General features: G+C 37.9%; 1 protein-coding gene across 2 annotated transcripts in view; it reads left to right on the top strand.

Moving 5' to 3' along the window:
• The window catches only part of ppp3ccb (protein phosphatase 3, catalytic subunit, gamma isozyme, b), a 78,808-nt gene that overhangs the window by 19,619 nt on the left and 37,468 nt on the right, over nt 1-21,721 (top strand). For both annotated transcript variants that reach the window (XM_015363516.2, XM_006625562.3), the window contains exons 2-4: nt 6,978-7,175; nt 9,660-9,784; nt 21,239-21,350. In XM_015363516.2, coding sequence (XP_015219002.1) covers nt 6,978-7,175; nt 9,660-9,784; nt 21,239-21,350 — 435 coding nt within the window. The remainder of the gene's footprint in view (nt 1-6,977; nt 7,176-9,659; nt 9,785-21,238; nt 21,351-21,721) is intronic.

Raw genomic sequence — 21,721 nt, 5'->3', positions numbered from 1 at the left:
TTTTTCTCCAAAACTGTGGACTGATCTCTTGGCCTATTTTCAGATCTTATACTCTGTTCTATTTAATTTACTGTTTTACTCTTTATATATCTGTTTTATTATACAATGCCTTGAGATAATGTACCATGATAGATGCTTTATTAAAGAAAGATATTAATATTATTAAAGGAGTCTTGTGAAGAATAATTTAGCCTATTTACAGTCTTTCACCTTTGAAAAATAGAGACCTTTGTCAGATATTAGAAGACATGGGGAAAGTTGCTTTTAAAATATATAATATATGCAAGTCACTTGTAGAATTTGAAAATTAATAAGAAATTGAGAGAAAATACTTTTTAAGTTTTTTTTTACTATTTAGTAACTTTATATAAACTACATAGATTACTGGAAATGATTGCTTTTCAAAATTATTTCTTAACCTTCTGTTTGTCAAACATTAATCCCTTATACAAGTAACTTATAAGTGGAATGCATTATGCCTGTTTTTAAAAAGTAACCTTTTATAACCGTATGTTAGTTTAGGGCAAATATATTCCTATTTCATATCTGTAGGAACTCCACTACAGTAGTACGGGTGGAAGTTTGAAGTTTGTTTTTGCCTTTTTAAAACGTTTTTTTTAGTGTACAATCTCCATTTTTTTGTATGTTGTTGCTCAGTTCTGTATTGAACTTATTGTCGCAGAGCTCATGCTCTACTTTAGTGGAGTCTTGTTTCCATATAAGGTTTTGGAGTAGTAAAACTAGGGGCACAAAGCAACACTTAAGTCATTCCAGCACTTTTCCTTTGTTGTATCTCTCCCTGCCAAATCTAATTATTGCAGTTACATAAGTGTGCAAGCAGTTGTATTTTCCTTTTGTGTTTAGGTACAGGCTGGACTTGAATTTGTGATTTTGAGGAATGCTATGACAGCAATAGCTAAAGCTGATGGAGGAAGAGCAGTTTTTTCAGAGGAGCGAGTTGATGAACAGGCTGAATGCCATGAGGGTGACTGTCACAGTGCGTCTGGGGATCAGCCTTTTGAGATCTGCCTCATCTGCATTCCCTGCTGAGTGCTTTTTTGTGCTCAGAATCAGATAGCACCTGGGCTGAGCCGCCTCTCTAGGGAAAGCATGCAGACTGGTAGCCTGTCACTGTGTATGCTTAGCAGGTGAGCTGCAGGCTACCGCAGTTCAGCTTACAGTTGTCATTGTTGCTCCATGGGGAACACGCTCCTTGTCTTTGTCGGCAGCTGAATCTGAGTTTGGTAGTTTCCATTTAACCTTAGTGTGCAGCCATGGTTGCTCTGTCATTTTCATAGTAGTCGGCTGAATTGTGCTAATGAATTTCAAGTTTAGGTCCCCAGTCCGGTTCCATTGTCTTCTGTGATTGCAGTTAATATTACCAGCTGTCCATGCATACAACAAGTTTCAGTGCCACTGAGCTAAAATCCCAGGAGTATGGTTTTGTTTCCAGTATTCCTATAGACCTGCTGGCAAAACACTTTGTAAACCTAGTAACATAAGCATGCATCTCAGTTTCCTTTGTTGTTTTATATATTACTTTTCACTTCTGCTAAAATGTCTGCATTTTTTGAGCACACTTTGAAGTAATTTATCAGTTTATGAATGTGCCTGTGCTGTAGTTTTTGAAGCAAAACTAGGGCTTGTTGTTTATCTGCTCAAAATGTAGTTCAAGTACTCCACTTTGACTTCTTTCCTGGTCATTTTATTTGGTAGATGTGTCCACAAATGATCAAAGATTTACAACTTTAATAGCAGGCATTTTTACATAGTAAGGAGGCAATGAAGGAATGAAACAGAGCTGTAGAGATGTATAATGGGACACATTGGATATAGAATGAAGAGATAATGGATGGCAGCAGATTAAAGATATTCTGTTTGAATCACAGAACAAACGTATACCATGAGTGTAGGTAAATCACGTTCAGGAATGTAGTGGCCTGAATAGGTAAGTCAATAAAATACATAAAGAAAAATCTTAAAAGAAGTAACAGCTAAAAGGTGCTTATGTAAGGAATTAGTTTTGCATTTAAGAAATTGGGGGGGGAAAAGCTAATGTATTGCTTTTCATAGTGACTGGGCACAACTTGGTTCTGTGGACTTCTGCAGAACCAACTGTGAAACAAATGAGAAGATACTCTTAGAAAATGTGTACAAAACTGAGAACAGGAGTCGCTTTTTTACACAAAGGGTTGTTAGAGTCTGGAACAAGCTGCCCAGTCATGTTGAAGCTGATACCCCGCCTAAATTCAAGACACAGCTGGATGACAAGGGCAAAATGGCTAATTTCTAATCATTCCTATCCTTAAAAACACAAAATGAGGTGTCCAAGTACAGTGTTACATAACGTTTGACTTTTGTACTGTAAGGTTAGTCTGCACATGAGAGTTTTCTTGATTGTTTTTCCTGAAACGGAATGTGGTGTGTGTTTACTCTGAGAGCAAGGCATTACCAACCTAGGATTGGATGACACTTAGAATTCTACTCCACAAGCCACTTTGTGTAACTTTCTACCTGAATTATTTAGAAAATGTTTGTTTTTATTATTCCCTGGACTGTATAAGCTCATAACAGAATAAATGCCGTTACAAGCTCAGTGCAAGGTAATTTGTGTTGAAAGCTTATCTCCTGATGTATAGCTCCATTTTGAACTGTTGATGTAGTTCCATGCAAAAGATTAGACCTCATCTCTGCTTGATTGCAGTGTCCCCCTTCAACCTCCACACCCCCCGTACTGCTTCCTAAGTCAATTACTGCAGCCTTCTTGGCATGACTTGTGCCCACTCAGCTCCACTTAACTCCAGGGTCTCTCTTATCTGATTTCATCTCTCTCTGGAGCTCCCACAGAAGCTGCTGATCGAGGGGGGGGAGTGAATGCATTCCTCTTCAATTTCCATATCAGTTGGCCAGGGGTGATCTCGTTTAATCACAAGTAGTTCAGTTTAACCCTGTTACCATGTGTAATAATAAGATTTGAGCTTTCTTGAAATACCTCACCATCATGCAAGGAAGGTCCAGTTCCAGTCCTCAGGAGCAGCAGTTCTCCTGGTCTCAGCCCCGTGTCTTAATTATTTACTTATCTAACCACAAAGAAAAGCAGAGGGACTCCATTTGGATAACTGAATGTTTAGATTAACCTCAGATGAATTGCAGGCTTAATTTGAATCCCAAATTCTCATTCTCGACTCGCGCGGGGAGTAGTGATGGTTCATGCCACTCCAGTGATTTGGTTTCGTCTCGCTGGACTGGTTTCGTCCAGCATGAGTGTTTGATACACTGCACACTAAAGCACCTGCTAATACCTGTGCCCACTCAGCCATGTTTGACTTCTGATGAGGAAGGGAAATCAATTTCACCCACTGATTATATTGGAGCTTGGTTGCATCTCATGTTACTGAACTTATTTAAAAAAAAAAAATGCTGTCTGAATCATTTCCACAGTATATTGGTTCAGCCTGGAGTGCAATTTCTTTATTGGAAAAGTAAGTTTGAAAGTTTTTCTAATGGTATTACATATATCACCACCAGCTCATGGTGATGTCGTTAGGCGGCTGCTAGACAGACTGCTGGTGGAATTTCGTCTTCGTTTAGGAATGATTGAATTTAACATTGGTCACCGTGGAAAAAATGAAGCAAGTGGTGCCTGCTTCTCTGTACTGTATAAAGATTTTTTTCAAAGTGTTGAGCTCCTTACCAGTGTTAATGCATTATTTCTTCATTTGTTTTCAGATTCATTACCATGTTTTATTTTTGTCTTCTGAACCTGTGTTTTGAGGAATTAAAAATGGAACTTAGTATGTCTACACAGCTGTACTTAAAGTCAGCACACAAGCACAGGGACAGTGACATTGCCTCTTGTTTGTAAGTGGCTTCTGTTAAATATCCAATGCAGTTTTCAGTACATTACTTTGAACATATTGTTAAACTAATGTGTAACACTTTTATTATTTACAATTTTATTTGTCTTTTTTCTCCTTTTTGTTACATATGGCTTCAAGCATTACACTCAGTCCAGGCGTTTGTAACTATGTACTCACCAGCTTCAAGGATATTCAGGTCGGTGTGTCCTGAATCTCAATAAATTACTGAAGCCAGTGGGATTTTTTGCAGTTTCCTTAAAGTCCTTCATTTACCTTATTTCTGTCTGCATATTGTTGTATTATTAATACACCACAGCCTAAGTGGATAGAAGTGTCAGTCTGAACTTTCATATACTCATATGTCCTGGCAGTTAAAAAAACAGCTGGCCAGTATTTGGGATGTTTATCTATTCGAAGCTGCATTGAGTGAGATTGTTTTCATTAGTTTTAAACCGTGCACTTGTGAAAGAAGGGACGTGGTTAACCTTTTGGGTGTGATGGTACAGTATAGTGTGATCTTAGGTGAGCAGTTATAGGAATGCAAACTCTTAATTTCCTCTTGAAACTCACTGCAGGGCTGTCCAGAGCCAGAGAAAGATGCATCAAGGCTCTCTGTATCTGAAGGCTGCATTTCTGCAGCTGATAGAAGTGCTACACCCACTGTCACCATTTTAAAAAATATATAAATGAATTGGAAAGGGTATGCAGAGAAGAAAATGGATAAACCAGAATAATACTTTACAGACGTATGTGTAATATAGTAGTTAACATAAGAATGTGGTAGATATAATGTGTGTAAGGTACTCCCCTGATATCTTTTTGAATAATAGTTTGTTTGTGGAGATCAATAGAGCACTCATCATCAAAGGAATTAATTTTATGGTGAGCATTGTGCCTTTTTATTTGTATGTTTCACAAATGCAAAAAAGAAACATATCAAGACTATTAAAAAAATCCACATTTACTTTATTTAGGCAGCAACATTTTGACCAGCTGGTCCTAGATCTCAATTCTGATACTTCACTCTACTGTCCGGAGGGGTTTAGGGTATACAGAGAGTGGAGAATCAAAGCTTGCAAGGTTTAATGTGTAGAATAGTTCTTACTTAACTTATGCTAATAAAGTGATGCGTTCAGTAAAACAGCAGCTTCTGCCCCTTTCAACAGACTGAAATACACTCCTCAACAGGAAGTACTGGGGCACTGACAGACAGCTGCTTCCTGATCTTTAATTTTTTTTCCAGCTAATTTATAGAATACAGCCCCCTGTGGTTTGCTTGGGACGGTCCTGCGGGTGGGTTTCAAAGAAAAAAGTTTGTCAGCTCCAATACAAATTCCAGCACCAAGCCTTAAAGCACATATGGGGTAGACTGCATCAAAGGATTGAAAGTGAATGTGAGAAAAAAACATGAAGGATATTGTCCCATCTTGCACTGTAGTGTTTACTTCAGGAGATAACTGAGCATCAGCCGAGATCTCTTTCTGAATAGAATTTGCTCCTTTCAGAACATTGTTTACATTACAGCTGGCAGAGTTTATTGACCATGTGTTTTCGAAAAAGAATGCAACGAATATAAAGGCCCAAGGTATTTCAGAATGGCAGAGTCCTCCAGTGATGCAATGCTTCAAAAATTCCAAAATCATTTACTTGCAAAAGAAAAACAAAACAATAATACAGTTTTGGACTATTAAGGTTTGGTCTTAAACAGTAGGTTTTCTTGCATATATTAAAAGCTTATGCATGCATGACTTAAAGGTAAACTATTTACTACAAACTGTATTAACACTATTATTTTTCAGTAACACAACATTGTAAGATTCATTTGAACTTTTATCCTCCTTCATATACCTATTGGCTCAGATGTTCCTGATAATGAAAGGCATGAAAAATGAAGGGAACACAATGTTAAGGAATAATACTGTAAATGCAAGACAATGTAATGAAGGTTTTATAATTAGGTTGAAGGTGACAGTATGAAAAATGAATTCTTATCATTCAGATACTTTAGATCAGGTATATAAAAGTAAGATTTTTCTGTCAAATATTGATTTCTGCCTTGTTATTGGAAAATGTGCTAATGGAAAAAAAATAATGCACTGTAGCCTGAAAAGAAGCTGGTCACATGGTGTGCAGTTCTGTCCTCTTTTTTAAAAATACATGTGTCCTAGTTCCTGTATTAAGATTGGAATATTAATTGAACCAGACTTATTTGACAGAAAGATGAACGATAGAACTTTCTAAAACTTGGCAGTCTCTCTGTCACTGTGCTCAGCTTGGTAGTATTAGGTTCTATTGGATATATTGATGATTTTTTCATCTGTACATCCAGGGGTAGCAGGTATTCAAAAACAAAGAACCTTTCTGCTTCCCGTGGGTTCCCACATCACTGTGTCTCTTTTTAGCTTCAGTCAGATGCTAAGTTAAGCTGTGTTAAGGTAAAAGTATGCTTGTTATATACTTTTAGACTCTTGTTATTATTCAGTAAAGTACAGCAACTAATGTAATCAAAATCTGCATTGTATTGCAGATTCGTTTCTTTTTTATCTCCTGCGTATTTTCAGTAGGAAGTGTGCATTAAAATAAAACCTTCAAAAAAACTATTTTGTGTTGGTGCTGATATTGAGAAGATAACTATTTTTACAAGGTGAATAAATTGTATTATTTTAGTAAATTTAAGCTTTAATAGTATTATGGTCAGTGTTTGAAGTTTGGTTTCATTTCTGTATTGTTACAGTAATTATTTTTTGTATTGATTTACTGAAAATGTTGAAACATTTTCAGCAGGATTTTGAAACGTGTTACTTTGCTAAACATAGAAATGTACTGCACAAATGTGTTTTATTTATTAGTGACCAATCACTTTTTCAGAATGCCATGTGTCCTGTGCGTATATGCTATTAGTAATGAAGCCGAAGACACTAGTGTTACTATTGTTGACAGCATTTCTGGAAGCCTTGCATAAAGAGCACTATTGGGTTGTAGGGCTTACAGCAGGAGACGGGCTCTCACAGATGACATTGTTTTGGCAGCTCTAGTTTTGCAGCTTTCAGTTTTGTGTGGATTTACTTGGAGCATCAGTGCAGCTTTCAGTGATTGTGCTCCTGTGTGACTTTTCAGCTGTCCCATTTCCCCCAACGGTGCGCCTGACTATGAAAGAGCTATATGAAGATGGGAAGCCCAAGGTGGAGGTGTTGAAGAGCCACTTGGTGAAGGAGGGGAGGCTGGAGGAGGACGTGGCTCTCAAGATCATCAACGAGGGGGCCGCCATTCTGCGCCAGGAGAAGACCATGATTGAAGTGGAGGCGCCCATCACAGGTACTGGAGAGGATATTGGCAGAGCTAAGTAAGGGGAGGGGTGTTCATTAGAAAGCTCATGCGTCGATTGTATGAACTCAAGATGTCAGCTTGCATCGTTGCACGTATATGCCCTTAAATGTTCTTTCATTCTGAAGTTACAGCAGAAGCCCCTCATCAACAGGGGCTGAAACTCATAACCTCCTGGTAGCAAGTTTTATTTTTTCCTGAACCACTAAACCACAGATCTAGCTTTCTTTCTAGGATAAAAGGAAAAGGAAGGATCACTTAAAATCACTTATGCACACAATTCTTATTGATGGTCACACCTCTGGTACAGGACTTAAATTATGCTTTCACGCTGCTTTGCATTAGTGACAAGCAGCTCCTTGAAGGCTATGCTAAATAACAAGAGGGAGATTTATGAGTGTTTGTAAGAATCTGAGGGAACTTCAAAGCACCTGTTCTTAACATTTTCAAGACTGCACTTATTTAGACAAGTGCTACATCTAAAAACACTGTCTAGGAGCACATTGTGTTTTGCAAGCAAAATAAAGGTTAAAGTGCTGCTTGCATGTAAATGTGATTTCTATTCACATTGGTTAAATCTAGAAAATAAAACAACTTACATTACTGAACAGACTTTTCGCTTATTTTGGCATATTCCCATTGCTGTCACTTTGACTTACACTGTTGTGGTTAGAAATTTTAAGTGATTGTTAAACTAAAACAAAAGCTTGATGAATTATCCACCTCTGTCACATTGACCCTTAAATCATAGGCTTTCAAAGGTTTATCCCTCCACTCTCACTACGTTGTGACTAAAGCATTCATACTAGAAACATTTTCAGGGGGGCAGTGTTAGTGTTAAATAGACACTGTAAACTTTTAACTAGAAAAAGCTTTAAAACCATTTTGTGGGGTACATTCTGAAGGCCTGTGTAACTGAGTGCCTGTAGCTGTAGCTGTTACACTAACAATTATTAAGACATCTGTTGGTACTGAATAGCTGGTGAGTCAGACTGTGATTAAATTCAAGGCCAGCAACATTTTCTAAGATGATTAGAAATGCTGAAAGAGAAAAAGGCCATGCCAGTTTTTTACCATGTCAGAAATGGTTTGATTCAGAAGAAACCAATGAAAATCCCTGGGACCTTCTGGGGTTTGTTCCACTGTGAAACCAGATATCGAACCCATCCTAGAAATAGTTTTTTGTGGACCATATAGTGCTCCAATGTTTGTGGGTAGGACTACTGCCTAAGTGGAAGGAAGACCAAATCATGGTATAGTTTTCCTTTAAGAGGAACAGTATTCTTTCTACATGGTCTGCAGTAAAGATCCATCTACTGCAAAAGACTTGGTATGCTGACTACAGTATCTTGCAAAGGATTTATTTTAAGTTCAAAGTTGAACTGCACTCACCTGGTTAGCAAAGTAACTACATGCTTGTAAAAAAGACTTTGCTCTGTCCTTCGTGGTAATATATTAGGATTTTGGAGTATTGTCTGTCTTTAGGGCTCCTAAAATCAAGTCTTTTTACATTCTCTTCTTGTTTGATGGTAAAATAAAACACCTTAGTGCTTTTTCATCTTATTCTTTACAGACTAGTTTTATCAAAGTTGTGACTTATTTTTTGATGGTAGATACTTGGGCTTAACCTGGTATCACTGAGTTCACTGCGAGTTGACACTCAAAAAATAAGAGCTATTCTCTTGGTACCAATCTGTCTTCTTGGTGGTAAACAGAGTGAAGATTTTGCATTATTAATGTCTTTCTTTCTACTTCAGAAATATTGAAATAAAAGTATTAAGGCTTCAAAACCAGAAACGGTGAATCCATTGTGCCCCTGTATGGGATGGGTTGGTGTTGTTGGCCTCATTTACTGTGAGGCTAGTTCAGCTCAGTGTTTACTTGGCACTCTTCACCGTGAACTGGTGCTGGGCACCATCGTTTATATCTTTCGACAGCAGGTATTTATGCATTGCGTTCACTCTCTATGCTATCGTGGGAACCATTGGCTTTGAGCCATTTTTACCAGTGTGGAGTTTCTCACAGGGGGCTCACAAGACAGGGCTTCAAACCTAAAGCCCTTCTTTCTGGTGAGAAGCTATTGAACACGGCCTTTTTTTTCCCCCATTTTGAAATTCTCACCATTGTAGGGCTTCAGCTGTCTTTCTTTATAGCTGGGAATTCCCAACACCTGATTCCCTGGATTTCTACACATCAATACAGGATGAGTATTGTGCACATCACATCACTGTGCACATCAATACAGGATGAATATAGTCAGATGAGTGTCCTTTGTATGCTTATGAGTGCTACCCACTGGTTTCTAATTCTGCAAATCAACATGTGGCATTCTTGCTGAATTGCCTGTAAAAGATCCTGTTCTGTGCTGTTTAGAAGATAATATGGCTCAACAGTAGGATGGCCAATTGTCCAGCAGTAATAGTCTTAAAGTGCCTTCACATCTCTGATTGTGCCTCTTTCTGTGTTTGTCTTCAGTGTGCGGTGATGTCCATGGGCAGTTCTTTGACCTTATGAAGCTGTTTGAAGTTGGGGGCTCACCAAACAACACACGCTATCTATTCCTGGGAGATTATGTGGACCGAGGATACTTCAGTATTGAGGTGAGTCAGCTTGTCCTCATTATGGGAGAGTTGAATGGGTGAAGAAGAAGTTTTGGTGGCCTGGTGTGTCTTCAGGTTTTCTTTTCAAATCTTATTGGCTTAATTGGAGTACTTGAACATTTTTCCTAAGCTTGACAATTTTAAGATGTTGAACATCCCTGCAAGTGGCACAAGAATCAATTCAGGAATCAATAACTTATATATAGCAATAAATGAAGAAAACTAGCTGAATCGCCTCTAAAGTTTTGATGCCTGAGTTCTGTTATGTTTTTTCCTGGTACAAAGGCATAGGTGTAATAAATCAGACTTGCACTTTTTTATCTAAATCCAATGTATAGTAGTCTGAAAGGGGCTTGAACGTGAATGGTGTTTTATGTTCATTTTGCTGGTGTCTGGGCTTTATCACATTCATAGATATTTTAATTTCCCAAAAACAGCTAATCAGAAAAAAGAAATATTTTGCTTGCAAGAATTCTTCTCTTGCAGACCCTTTACACACCACATCTTGACACACTCTGTTAACTTTTGAATAAATAATAAGGTCAAAAAAACTTTTATTCTTTATTTCTTTGCCTTCAGTTACTCTGATCAGTATCTAATATAGTATGAATAAATAATGGTGATTGTTTACTTAGTAGGAAGGAAAAGACCAAGTTAATTAAATGACTAATTAGACTCGATGTCCCATTACTTTACAAAGGAATACAGGCATATTAGGGAAAGCGTTATAGATTAGTGCCTCTGGGCTCTGCTGAACTTTCTATCAAATCTCTGCATATTCCTGACACTGAGTGAAAGGAGGCCGTGTTTTTGTTGTGCTCTGAGTTATCCAATGTGGCATAGGACTTGCTAGGTGCCAGACTCTTCCATTCACACACAAACGATTTTTATCTGAACCTACATTTTGTGTCTGTAATAAACTGTTCCAATGACAACAGTAGCAAAGCCTGTAATGTAGGATGAAGGACTCCATTTTTTGTGAATGTGTTTTACTTATTTACATTTAGTATGTACAAGCTGATACATTGAGCTTTTTCCTGGTTTAAAGGTATCTTATTTTAATTCTATAGTAAAACTACATAGTTTGCTTATTATAAAATCACTATCTTCGTGTGTATGATATAAGCCTACAAAAACAGTGAATTGCTCAAAAGCTGTCACATATGGTTTGAATTAGGGAAATCCTTTCTTGAAGCCTTTGTCAGCTTTACAATGGGAGACTTTTGTAAATATTAACTAAAGCAGATCCAGTTAAAGAGTCAAAGAATGACATTAAAAATATCTGTTTAGCAGAAAGCTGTTCAAATATTTTTTATATTTTTGTCAACTGGCAGTTTTAACTCTGTGCAGACGCTTGTAGCAAAATAAAATGTGTAGTATTTTTTGTCAATGCGGGCGTTTGACTGGCAAGAGATTTCACTTATGAGTGCTACTCTGCAAACTACGCTGTAAGTACTGCATTTCAACCTTCCCTGCACATGTGGGGTAATATCTGCAATACAAAACCCTTGACGTATTTACATTTGCTGCAGTTACAGAGATAAGCTTCACATTGTTTTACAGTTATCGGAGATTGCTGATAATTATTCCTGCTTTTTAGTTCACAGAATTCACAAAGTTCTGTGAATCTCATTTGTTTCTCTGTGATAGAACTACTTCATGTTTTAAGTGCAGCATATTTTATCTTTTATTAGGAAAACGAATGCTTTGATCACTAAGTATGGTATAATTGTACTCGCTTTGCAGACTTTTTTTCTTTAGTCTTCTGGCACAGTTAAAAAATATTTTAAAGTTCCTTGATACGTTTTCAGGGATAGCACAATTGTGTTTTCGTGGGCTGCAACCTGTTCCACCTGGATCCCCCCTTACTTAGTTATGGTACTGGCACGTTAGTGTTTCTGTTCAGACCAACAAAAATCACAACTGCTGTCAGCTGAATAAAGGCCTTCCTTTGTATCACTGATGATCAGTAAATAAAAATGTTCAATTCAGATTCAAACCTAGAATCCTGTTGTCTCTACATTCTCAAGAATTATAAAAAAAAAATCAGCCTGTAAAGAAGCACTTCAACTCTTATCTCATGTGGAGCTCAGCAGCCAATCTGTTTTTCCTCTTGGCTTTCTGGTCTGTACAGCATTTTTCTACCTTGTTGTCAGGGTCATGCACCTAACAAAATGGGGTCTCGTTTCTCAGGAAATCGAAATCGCTTGTTCACAGGCAGGAGTCCGGACATGGAGTTTAGCCCTACTTTTATTTACTTCAGGCGTCTCCTTGCACTTTTCTTCATGCTCCTGGTTGCCAGGCAACCTTTAGGAATTACTCACTGTAAGATGCCATCGAAGAGTGTTTAGAAACTGATCAGCATACAGATGATACGTTTAATGGATTGTGAAAATGTGGGAACTTAATTTGTAGTGGATATTGAGCATGAAAAGAAACTATAACCTATGAAAATGACCTTTATTGTATCAGTTATGCTAATGTATTAATGAACAAAACATGACAAGTGTAAAGATTTGTCATTTGTCATCAATAGGGATGACACTATCAAATGGGTATCTACAGTGAAAGCCCACAGACCTGTTGTTAGTGGTTTATTAGTGGCAACATTTGAAAGCAATACAGGTCGTACATCCTATGACTCATGCTTTGCTCCAGTTACCTGTGTTGTGTGATCCATGCCATTCCTCCCATTCCTTGTCCCATTGACTGGATAAGCAGGTGCCTGTTCTCTAGTGAGAAATTTTCTCTGAACCCTGAAGGCCACATCATCTCAATTCGTCCTGCAAATACTTAGAATGGCTCATCATGGCAGGTTGGACAGTTTGGGATAGGCAGAAAGGTCCCAGGGTTTAAAAAATGAAATACCCTGCAGTCAGGTTGCCATCAATCATTAGAAGAGGAGTTTTGAGTGACTAGAACCTGCTGCACATACCACACTTGGACCTGTCCATCAATTTGTCTGATGTACGCAACAATTAGCGTATCGTGTTGCATGTCTGCACTACACTTGCTGAAGTCCATCAGATTGGTCTTAGCATCCTGTATATTCCTTGTTCTGTGGAAGTGATCGACAATTGTTAGAACTAGGCCCATTTGTGTTGACATTTTGCCTGTATTTGATTAGTCTTGAGTTGCCTCCTAACAGTGGAACTGCTGATTTGTGTGTTGTGGTAACCTGGTGGAAGGTGGAATTCGATCGTGTGTCAAACTTTGTCTCTCAGGCTCTGGCATGTCATTTATACTCTTTGGCTGTAATGTTTTGCCAGGTTATTTGCCAAGACATTGCTGGGTATGAACACCTCAGATGGTGTAAGCCTACAGTACTCTGGCTTAGTCCAACCTCCAACACACTAATGGCAAGAAGGCATGTTTCTCTTGCTGTTGGTTGTTTTCTTGATTTTCATCAGGCTTTTTGACAGGTCAATTCAACTTGCCTTCTGTGCCCAGTCATCACTCCTACTGATTGATAGATAAATAGATAATACTTTATTAATCCCGTGTGGAAATTGGGAAATTGATGATTAGGTGGAGCAGTGTCACTTGAGGGTCACTTGATCAATAAAGCAAAATTATGCCAAAGCAGTTAATCAATATACAAAATCAGTACACTTTTCAGTATAATTAGTCTTGAGAAATACATTATATCATTTCGCCTTTTCCCCCCAAACTAATTAAAATAACTACTTTTTTTCTTTCCATAGTTAACATCTTAACAGCTTTCTTTACAATGGCAAATTTAAGCCTCACACTTTTGATCTCTTCTATATTGTGCATCGTTCCATTAAGAAAAGGGAGTGGGGGAGCAAGGTACTTTATTATTTAAAGACCAAACTTCTGTACTCGAACAGCCAGAAACCCAGGCCCACTGTGGCCTTTCCTTTAGAAGTCAGATTCTGAGAGATCAGATTAAATAATGTAGTACAGTTTAAATTAGCCCTGGGGTGAGTGAGGAATGAAAGTGCCTGGCTTTAACTCCCAGCTGGAGCTCGGGGCTCCAGGCAGCACCTCTGTCAAAGCATTGATCTCCAGCTCCGCCAGGAGGTCTTTGATTAGCGAGCACAGGGAACCCGTCCAAATGTCACACATGAAAGGGCATGTGTGAAAGAGCAAATAGGGCTGAGACGGGAGATTGTTCTGTGGCAGAAAGGCACTCAAGTGATCAAAATGCCCCTTTATCCACTCAGTGGAGTCCAGCGTGTCTGCTTTTGGAACGCCATGGGGTTGTGTCCGCCGAGGCCCTTCATGCCCTGAGCTCCATCCAGCTACCCGTCAGCTGATGTCATTCAGAAGAGGGCGTTGACAGCCACTGTCTCCTTGACCCCTCAAGCCCAGTTTAAAGTGGAGGCCTATAACTGTCCACAAGAAAGGTCTCCTCCACAATCACTGTATTCTCAGTTTCATACAGTATGTGCATATAATGAGCAGGAGGTATTTGCAGTATTTCTGTACTTAGAAAATAATGATATCTAACTGGAGCTAAATATGTGTATTGAACCTTCCCATACTTCTACTTAGCACCTTCACAACGTTTGTATTCAGACTTCAAGGAGATAAATCAGAGATGTTATGTCAAATCAGAAATTTTATGACTTGGTTAAACTTTTCTTACAGAATGATTTGATTCTATATAAATATCTCAGCTCTTTTCCGCCTCTTTATTTTAAAATTACACAAAATTGTTTTATTCTTCTAAATGACTTTGTTTGCCTCTCTTATTGTACTGGGACACAGGTATGTGCATCCATTTATTATTGAAGTACATAACTGTAAGTACATTAAGTACATTTAATCAGGTGTACATTAATTCTTCAAAAGTTAAAATGTATTGTTAACAAAGCTTGCCGTCTGGTGCGTGTCAAATTACTGTGGTAGTGAGCTAGCTCTCTTGATGCACATGACTGAGACTAGAAAATCCTAAGAGAGTAGGTACATGGTGAAAGCTGGGCTTTGTTTCTTTCACTGAAAGTGTTTCTAATAATATTGTAGTCATGGGGGTTTCACAGTTCTTCTTGTATCCAGTTGTCATAAAATCCATTCTTAATGCTATTAATTGATTATTGTGCTTAATAGCAATCATAAGTTTCTTGTCACCAATCTCTAAGTTTCAAAACAACCATAGTTGCAGTGTCACTTCCTCCAGCTCCCCCATGTGAGTGGCGGAAAGCGTTCTGGGTTGGTTTAGCCTGCAAGCACACAGTCTCAGCTGGGCTGGCTGTAACGTGCATCTTCACTTATAGTTTCTGTTAGTTCTTTTTTCCATTTGCACTGTCCTCTTCCTATAGGGACTTTGTGGACTATGTATCTTGCTTAGTGACAATTTACCATTCATATGCTTTTAGAAGGATTTCTCCAGATGTAGGCCTACAGTACATTTCAGTAGCTAAATGCTCAAAGATTGTTATGAAGAGATCTGTGGCCTTGATAATAGAGTACAAGAACTAGATTTAATTTGACATTACCCAGGGAGAACAGCTTGAGATATAGGTGAAGTTCTGAATGAGGAATGTTCTTGCGTTCTTTAAACTTTTATCAGATGTAACAGCTTACTGGCAGAGAATGTTAAGGTCCACTTAGAGGCATTGTCAAACAACTGCACTCACTGAAATCAAGAGAAAAACATAACCTCATTGAATTTAGATTTATTTTAAAATAGTCTTTTTTTGCATGGTTCATGCATGGAAGGTAAAAGGTAGTTTGCATTGCGCTAACACGCGTTAGGCCTTTTACTTTCTCCACGGGACTTTACACGTTGGAAAGTAGAATCATCTTGTCTGGTTAGAATTCAAATGAAACGTGGCTGCCACTTCAGAGCCTATAGGAAACTGCAGAACCACATTGCTTCCTGTGTTAAAAAAATTCTTATAAAGTCTAACTGACTTTCAAAAGGGGGGAGAGTACAAAGCTTGGGCACTGAGTAGACCTGCCTTGCCCCCTAAACTTGTGCCGTACAGTCTAAATAAATATTCAAATTAGGCTTATCACATGATGGAACTTGTGCAGCTGTTGGTGCAGCATGACCAATCATTCAGCCAGAGACAGAGAGTGCTTGAATAGCACTTGTTAGAGGCAGGAAAATGAGCAATCTAGTGGAAACCGTCGCAAGGATAGAAACACTGATTGGCAGCTGCAGTTCTTCCGGCATCAGAAGCAGGATATTTAAAACAGGAAGCCTGTTCCATTCATTTGACTGTCAATTCTTGTTCAGAGCCTATACATGCGTTTAGTGTCAGTAGATGTGTTATGTGCTGTTGGGTACTATGCATAGTTTTTCTTGAGGGAGTATATCTTTAAACTTAATTCATAGATATTTCTTATAAAACTTTTTGAGGATCTTCTTAGCAGGTGATGTGGAGTCTGGTGTACAGTGAAATTCTGTCTCTGTTTAAATCTCCCAATACCTGAATGCGCCATATGTGAGAGGCAGTTGATCATGACTTTCATTTATGTCTTTGCAAACACGGCTGCCATCAGTTTACAAAGCTCCAAGTCCTTTCAGTTTGGAGACTTGTGCTGTTCAGGGTAGTTTTGTTGATTTGCTAGCACTGTCAGAAGCATGCCTCTTGCTTTGTTTAAAACTCCCTTTCTGTTCTGGTCAATGTATGGCTAAAGAGAAAGTTGAAAATGGAAAAGCAGTGGCCTGGACAGTAGATGCTGACTCCTATATTCTCCTAGTTTGTTTAGTCGTCAGATTGAGATGCGATATAAGAATCCTCATCATCCCTAACCATTTTGCGTGGCTTTTGTCCTTATTACGGGTATTTTTCCTCATTATTCTGCCTGGTAGGGCTTCGGTTTTTCCATCTTTTATTTCAAATGACATTTAAATGCACACCTGCTGTCGGTGGTTACCTTGGCATTTGGTTCATGGGGCTTAGATGCTGAGTTCTCAGCAGTGACCTTGTTGTGTCTCTTTAAAAAAAAAAATAGTCATGGCAAATGAAATCAGTTCAGTTTATGTAGTCTTCATTTCCAACCAGCCTTTGGTTTTTTTGTTCTCCATCTTTGGTGCTAAGGCAGCTTTATTTAGTGTTTATCTTTGCTGCAGTTGTGGGCGGAAATGAGAAAGTCCAGATCACAGTTTCTCCTTGGTATAGCTAGTGAGATCGAATTTACGTTAGTTTTTAAATAAGAGTTGTGGCGTAGGTTTATGGTTTATTTCCAGTGATGGTAAATATTCATTCATTCTAACAGGTTGTTTACATAAATATAATTTTCCTTTTGTGGAGGGACCTCTCTAAGCTGGTTAACTAATGTAGTAAGTTGTTTTTGTGTAAGAGGACGTGAATTTAATTGCTTTGGTGAATATTCTGTTGTCAAATCTTTAGCAGGGAGTAGGAGGAGTTTAAGATTAGATCTTGCACTGGGCAGCCTGGTGAGTGATTCTGCTGACCAAATGGCATTTTCACGGGTATTTCTGCATCTCCTTGTAATCTGCCCTAATTTATTTTGAGATATCATTAATGTACATTATCTGTTTAAAAATGTATGCTCTTGTTATTTTTTTCTTTTACTTTTTATTGTACTCTTTTTTTTACTTCTTTATCACTATAAAGAAGACCAGCATCCTTGGGTATTGAAAGGTGCTTTATAAATTTAAAGTTATTATGATATAAATTGTGTGACTCCACATCTTGGAATTTTTTTTAATGACAAAAAAAATTCAGAAATCTCATACAATGTACCTGTCCATTCAGGGCTGTCAAACCAAGCAGCATCCACAGAACAAGTGAAGTGGGTGCTAGGTGTGTTTTTTTATGTTCCCTCCTAGATCATTATTGGAACGTTGGCCAAAGCTTCTTTTATACCCACAGATCATACATATTCTTTTGTAGGTATCTTTGTAAGTACTTTCTCTGACCATTTGGATCTTCTGGGTATGTAGTTCCATTTCCATAGGTCTCCTATACAGCTACTCCCTGATTTACACATGTGACACTCCTCATAGCTTACACAGATGTATGCACATTAGAATGCACTCTTTTACAGTACGTTTCCAGCATCCAGTCTTTTTTTGAATTTCCTAAGTTAAAGTCAAAACTGAATTTATTGATTGATTGTAAACCACAATTTAATGTGTACAATTGCAATATAATGTATTCCAAATAAAATTGAAAAGGAACAAGAACTTTATGTATTTTATTGAATCTTTAGGAGTAAATGCGACTTTCGGTGCTTAAGACTTATATATTTATTTGTGATTTAATGTGATGCTTGTGAATAACATAATTAAAAAACAAAAGACCTTGCTTTTCTGTTAATCATTTACACACCACAGTGACGAAGGTGTGACAGTAGACCATATTTTGCAATACTGGAACTGATTTTTGGTGAATACTGCAGCCCAGCTTTAGTTTTTCTGAAACTGTCAACATTTTCATAATTGACATCAACTCATTTTTCAGGTAGTCTTAAGTGTTGGTTTCTTTTTGACATTGTTTCTTGTTTGGTTTTCACTTTGCAAACTGATTTTATTTTCTAAGTCAAAAACATTTTGCTCCCTGACAAAAGTAACCCAGAACACAAAAAAACATTTTTTCAGTTGAAAATCCCCAAAGCATTATTCAGAAGGCAAGTTTGTGGATTACATTAGCAAAGTCCTGACATTATTTATGTCTAGGGGTCATTGTATATTTATTTTTATATATGTCACTATGAATACTTCCAGGGGGTTTCCTTGTTCATTCACGTTATGCCACACTTAAGAGGAGATTTCTCTATGCTGCAAGGTTAGTGACACAAACAGCTGAAACAACAAAGCTATAGCTACACCCCATGTCTGGAAAGAACTTGTGCTTGGTGGGTGAAAGGGCAATTTACCAACAGCATAGACAGCAGCATCTGTAATCCCATCTCAGAAAACCTTGATATGTGCTTGTTTGTTTTTTGAGGTTAACCTATTAAGATGGTTTAGCACGAGAGCGCAGCAATGTTATACTACACTCTTAGAGCATAGAGAGGAAGGTGATTCTTGGCTGTCAATCCCATCCAACCTCTACCAGTAAAGAGAATAATAATCTATCGTTTCACTACCATATAGAAGAACAGACAATGTCCCAATATTTGCCGGACAACAGATCTTCCTAAATTACCATTGAAGTGTAGGCACATGTTTTAACATATCCAAGTTGCAGGACTTCCATTGCACAGCAGCAGCTTGTTTCATTGTAGGTTTTGCAAGCAATTAGTCCTGAGCAGTCATAAAAGAAGTATGGTTGTTATTATAATCTCATGTCACATTTGCTCAGAATAAGGGAACACTCAGGGCTTCAAATATGTGGTACAGGCAGTCCCTGTTAACAAGTCGCCCCACTATACATCTATGTAAGACTATAAATCTTTTGTACTTCCATCATTGATGAATTGAGAATCTTCATGTCCAAAAACCTAACACTTAATGTTGATTTTTCAAGGCACTAAAAGCCAGCAGTGTAGGAGCTAAGTGAATTGTTTTGTTTTGGAAATGAAAATAACAGTTGAAGACATTAAAATTTCGTATTCTTGCAGACAGTGCTGTAACCCATAATTCAGATTATGAATGGTTACATCATCATAAAGTTGTATTCTTAACATCACGCAATACATTGCTGATCCAACACTGACTAGAAATGCATGAACAGTGTGTGGCAAAAAGTGTACCTTGAAGCAGCAAATGCCTCTGGGGGTTTTAACACGATCACAAAGCCAAAGGAGTTGGTAACTGTCTTATTTTTTTGTTTTGTTATAGATTATACTACATGAAATGTATATACCCATGTAAACTGTGTATTGCGAACACATATTAAGCCCATTCCTTCCCCTAGCGTATTTTGATAGAAGTTGCATTATTTAGGAATGTAACCATGGAGTTAATAAGATCAAACAACTATTCAGTAGTGGGATGTGGCAGCAGCTGGGGTGGTGGTGTTGGTCATATTTACATGTGTAAAGTATTGTATCTCTCGCAAACCATATGCATATCCATTCTTGGTAGTTTGACTTCCATTACAATTTCCATTTTAATAAATTTCACTATCCTTGAATTCCATTAAACCTGCCAGCATTCATGAGAGTTTTTTCAGATTGTAAGTAATGGAGTTTAGGATATTGTCTGATGGGATTAAATGGAAAAAGATGGAGTGTGTCAAAGCTAATCAGAGTTCAGATATATGACTGTCTAAAATACTTGTTCATTTTCAAGTATTTTGGTGTGACGTTTGCAAATGGCAAAGATGGACCTAGGTAAAAAGCCTGCTTTAATTTGATAACATATGAGAAGCTGTTCGTTTGAGTGTGTCCGGGGAAGGTGCTGGCAAAGAAATAGGCATGCTGCAACTTTGTTTCCTCATTAATCATCCCTTGCTTTGTCAGGCACAGTGCTTTAAAATGCAAACAAGTGTGTTTGCACCAGAGCGGGCCTGCAAATAGATTCAGCTGCCTGGCTGAGAGGGGCAATGAGCTTCTGTTCAGGGATTATCAACAAAGACAGGTCTTTAGGACTGAGCGGTCTCTTTTCATGGTACAAGAATTGCATTATGAAGCATATCTCAAGAAGCGAGTGGGGGTGGGGACCTTTCTGATCCATTCATTATGGTACTTTCATCTATAATTTTAAGTACCCTGTCTTGAAATCTGTTTGTAAATGAAGATTTACAAATTTTCAGGGGTCATTTGGACTCTATAAGACGGATCACAGGATGTTATGCTGACCTGTTTCAACTGTATGCAACTGTATGTTTAAATGTATTATAAGACTCTTGGATTATTGTGTGCGGTCACCCATACCGGATCCTGCACTGCATTTGTGCTTCATTTGTAACTTATTAAATGCAGGTTCACATTCTTTTCTGATTTTTTTGGCTTTTGGCTTTCCTACATAGTAGTGAACTGTAACTGCTTTCATAAAAGTGTCACCCAAAGGAAATGCTGCTGACGCAGAAATGTTAAATTGAATGTTTTTTGGTCCTTACCATTTTTCCGTTTTTGAACAATACTTTTTTCTGCTGGAATTTGTCTAGCAAATGCTTCTAGCGATACTTTTAAAATACCAAATTATTTTTTACTCAGAGAAAATCTGTTTTCATTTTTCTAATGGGAACTTCACTTGACAAATGCTTAAATAGATGTTTAACCTGCTAAATTAAAGCAAAACCTTAAATAAAGCTGATTGGAGCTGGCTTAAATAAAATCACGAGCTACACAATTTCTGGAGAACCTGCAGCCTGTTGCCATCAATGCGGATCTGTCTCAAAACCTTTGTTGCTTTATCGATTGATGTTTAAGCAATACTGTTAGATAAATGAAAAGCTCTTTCTGCCTAGGTAGTATTCTAAAGGTGCAAAATAAAAAAGATTACAAGAAATGCAACGGCTTCCATCGTGTTAGGTGCTATTCTCGCTTCAGCAGAGGCAGCTGGATGTTTGTGGTGTATTCGGTGTCTTGTGGCTGGTGCTGATGTTGTCTTTTTCCCCACAGTGTGTGCTGTTCCTCTGGGTACTGAAGATCAACCACCCCACCACCCTCTTCCTCCTCAGAGGCAACCACGAGTGTCGGCATCTCACAGAGTACTTCACTTTTAAACAGGAGTGTAAGTGCAGCTTTAAAAAGTGTGTGCACACAGCATGGTTTTTATTAGATTAGATATCAATGAATGTTAGAATTATTAAAAGTGAAAACAAGATTAAGTACTACCTTAGGACTTGAATTTAATTTAAAGCCTTGAATTACTGTTAAAATGCTGTGGCTTTTAATCAGAACAAGTTGCCTAGGGATGGATCTTTGAATTTTTTAATTTTCTCAATCAACATTCTGTGCACCTTTGTGCCTTTGAAGGTATTTCCTAACAATTGACTTCACAGCTGGTGTTTTGTGTTGCATGCCTTCCTATTCCTGCCAAAAGTCTTTCTGAAAAAGTCAGAGGACTGTTTGTGAGTAAACAGATTTTGTTTCGATGTTGCA

The sequence above is a fragment of the Lepisosteus oculatus genome, chromosome 2 (genome assembly GCF_040954835.1).
Source record: "Lepisosteus oculatus isolate fLepOcu1 chromosome 2, fLepOcu1.hap2, whole genome shotgun sequence".
Lineage (NCBI taxonomy): Eukaryota > Metazoa > Chordata > Actinopteri > Semionotiformes > Lepisosteidae > Lepisosteus > Lepisosteus oculatus.
Note: the sequence above shows the minus strand (reverse complement) of the source record. Positions and strands in the feature narration are given on the sequence as shown.